Source organism: Eimeria acervulina, genomic scaffold, assembly GCF_000499425.1.
Source record: "Eimeria acervulina Houghton genomic scaffold, Eah_scaff1462, whole genome shotgun sequence".
In the NCBI taxonomy this organism is placed as follows: domain Eukaryota; phylum Apicomplexa; class Conoidasida; order Eucoccidiorida; family Eimeriidae; genus Eimeria; species Eimeria acervulina.
The window spans coordinates 1-2,500 of NW_013549180.1; the positions used below are offsets into that span (position 1 = coordinate 1).

Genomic DNA, 2,500 nt, shown 5'->3' on the forward strand with positions numbered 1-2,500 from the left:
AGGGGGGGCCCCTTAAGAGGGTACTTGAAGGGGGCCTCCTAAAGTACCCTCTTAAGGGGCCCCCTTAAAGTACCCTCTTAGGGGGGGCCCCTTAAGAGGGTACTTGAAGGGGGCCTCCTAAAGTACCCTCTTAAGGGGCCCCCATGAAGGGCCCCCTCAGGGGGCCCCCCCATAGCACCTTATTGCCCCTATGGCCTCCTACAAAGTACCTTAGGGGCCCCCCAGAACCCTTTCAAACTCCTTCTGCAGGAAGGGGTTAACAGGGGCCCCCAAGGGGGCCCTATTGAGCCCCTTGCAGCAGCAGCAACAGCTGCTGCTGCTGCTGCTGCTGCTGCTGCTGCTTTAAAAGCGCATAGCAGAGCGCAAGGCCATTCGAATATTTTTGGGTGTCACCTCCACCACCTCCCCGGGCTGCAGCAGCCAGATACAACATTCAGGAGCAGAGACACTGCAGCCGGAGCAGCAGCACAAGCAGCAGCAGCAACAACAGCACAGGCACCAACAGCTGCAGCACAAGCAGCCGCAGCAGCAGTGCAAGCAGCAGCAGCAGCAGCACAAGCAGCCGCAGCAACAGCACAAGCAGCAGCAGCAGCGCAAGCAGCAGCAGCAGCAGCAGCAGCAGCACAAGCAGCCGCAGCAGCAGCAGCAGCAGCAGCAGGAGGAAGAGTAAGATAATATATACCCCAATAAGGTCTAGAGCGAGGTCTAAGTTTATCTTCATTGGGGGCGCGAGGCCCTCTGTGATGCTCTTAGTTGCTGATCGCATGTTTGTGAGTTTCTTCGCCTTGCAGATGTTCACCTAAGTACATACAACAACATACAGCACCAGCTAGCTAGCTAGCTAGCTAACTAACTAACTCAGGGATAGCTAGCTGGCTAGCTAGCTAGCCAAGGATCCAACGTGCTAGCCAACTAGCAGCTAGCTAACTAGCTAGCTAGCTAGCTAGCTGACTAGCCAGATAGCTAGCTAGCTGGCAGGGAGGCGAACAACTTCGCCAGCTAGGCATATTGCCTGGCAGCTAGCTAGCTAGCGAAAGAAACCAGTAGCTAGCCAACTAGCTAGCTAGCTAGCTAGCTAGCTAGCTCTGAGTTTGTTTCTTACAGGCAAATCATTTGGCCTCTTGTGCAAGCCCACAAGCATCCCTGGATACACCTCTTCACCAGGAGACACAAACACGTCCCCTCGCTCCTGCAGCAGCAGCAGCAGCAGCAACAGCAGCAGCAGCATTAGTGGCAGCAGCATGCAAAGCAGCAGAAGCAAACTCGGAGAGCTTTGAGGTTTGCCCTCCCCTCTGCGACTCTCTCAGCACACATATATAGCTAGCTAAAGCAATGGTGGAGCTAGTTAGCTAGCTAGCTAGACAGGTAGATAGCTACGTGGCTAGCTAGCTACCTTCCTGTCTATCTCAATAGCTAGCTACATATATACCTCACTAGCTAGCTACCTATCTACATCAATAGCTAGCTAGCTAGCTAGCTAGCTGACCTGTGCATGCATAATTCCCTTAACGGTTGCTTGCCCCGCCTCAACAGCAACAAGGAAGCCTCTTTGTCTTTCTTGAGTTTCTTCTATTTGTTTTTTTATTGATATAACAGGGCGAGAAGAAGTTTGCTGCTTCTCTCCTTCCTTCGGGATACGCTGCTGCTGCTGCTGCTGCTGCTGCAGCAGCAGCTGCTCCTCCTCCTCTTCCAAATCATCTCCCCTTCCTCCTCCTCCTCCACCTGCTGCTGCTGCTGCTGCTGCTGCTGCAGGAGGGGGCCCCTTTGCTGCAGCAGGGAGGGGGGCCCCCTCTACTAACGGATGAAAGCCAGCAGGTGAAGAGCAGAGTAAAGCAGCACCTTTAGTTGCCTCCATTAGTACACCCTTTAAACCAAAAGAAAAACGAGTTGCTACACGAAAATATAATATGCTGCTGCTGCTGCTGCTGCTGCTGCTGCCTGCTGCTGTTGGAGGGTCCCCTGCAACTACTTCGGTGACGGTGCCACGGCTGCAGCAGCAACAGCAACAGCAACAGCAGCAGCAGCAGCAAAACAAACAACGCACAAGCAGATAATGCTGAGTTATCAAGCACATATCAAACTGCTGCTGCTGTTGCTGCTGTTGCTGCTGCTGTTGCTGCTGCTGTTGCTGCTGCATAGATGCAGCAGCAATAAAGATTGAGAGAGAAAGGTAATACATCATACAAATAAAACAAGAGAGGAGACAGCAGAGAAGTAAAAGAAGACAAATAAACAAAGGAGACAAATAAACAAAGGAGACAAATAAACAAAGGAGACAAATAAACAAAGGAGACAAACAAACAAAGGAGACAAATATAATAAACAAAGGAGACAAATAAACAAGATAGACAAATAGAATAAACAAAGGAGACAGAAAAAGAGATGTGTCTCTTCACCGGCTTTGAACTGCACGAAGTGCTGCACCCATCGACTCGGAGGGGATTGTCAGTTCAAAGTCTTCGTAGGGCTCCAGCCACTGCTGCCCGTCCCACCTAAACCC

At 51.6% G+C, this 2,500-nt stretch overlaps 1 protein-coding gene across 1 annotated transcript; it reads left to right on the forward strand.

The window, feature by feature from the left end:
- Nucleotides 1-359: 359 nt before the first annotated feature.
- On the forward strand, nucleotides 360-670 carry EAH_00060020 (hypothetical protein; the record flags this gene model as incomplete). Its single annotated transcript, XM_013393524.1, has 1 exon — nucleotides 360-670. A coding segment is annotated over one exon (311 nt), but the record flags the coding sequence as incomplete, so codon positions are not given.
- Between the last annotated feature and the right edge of the window lie 1,830 nt (nucleotides 671-2,500).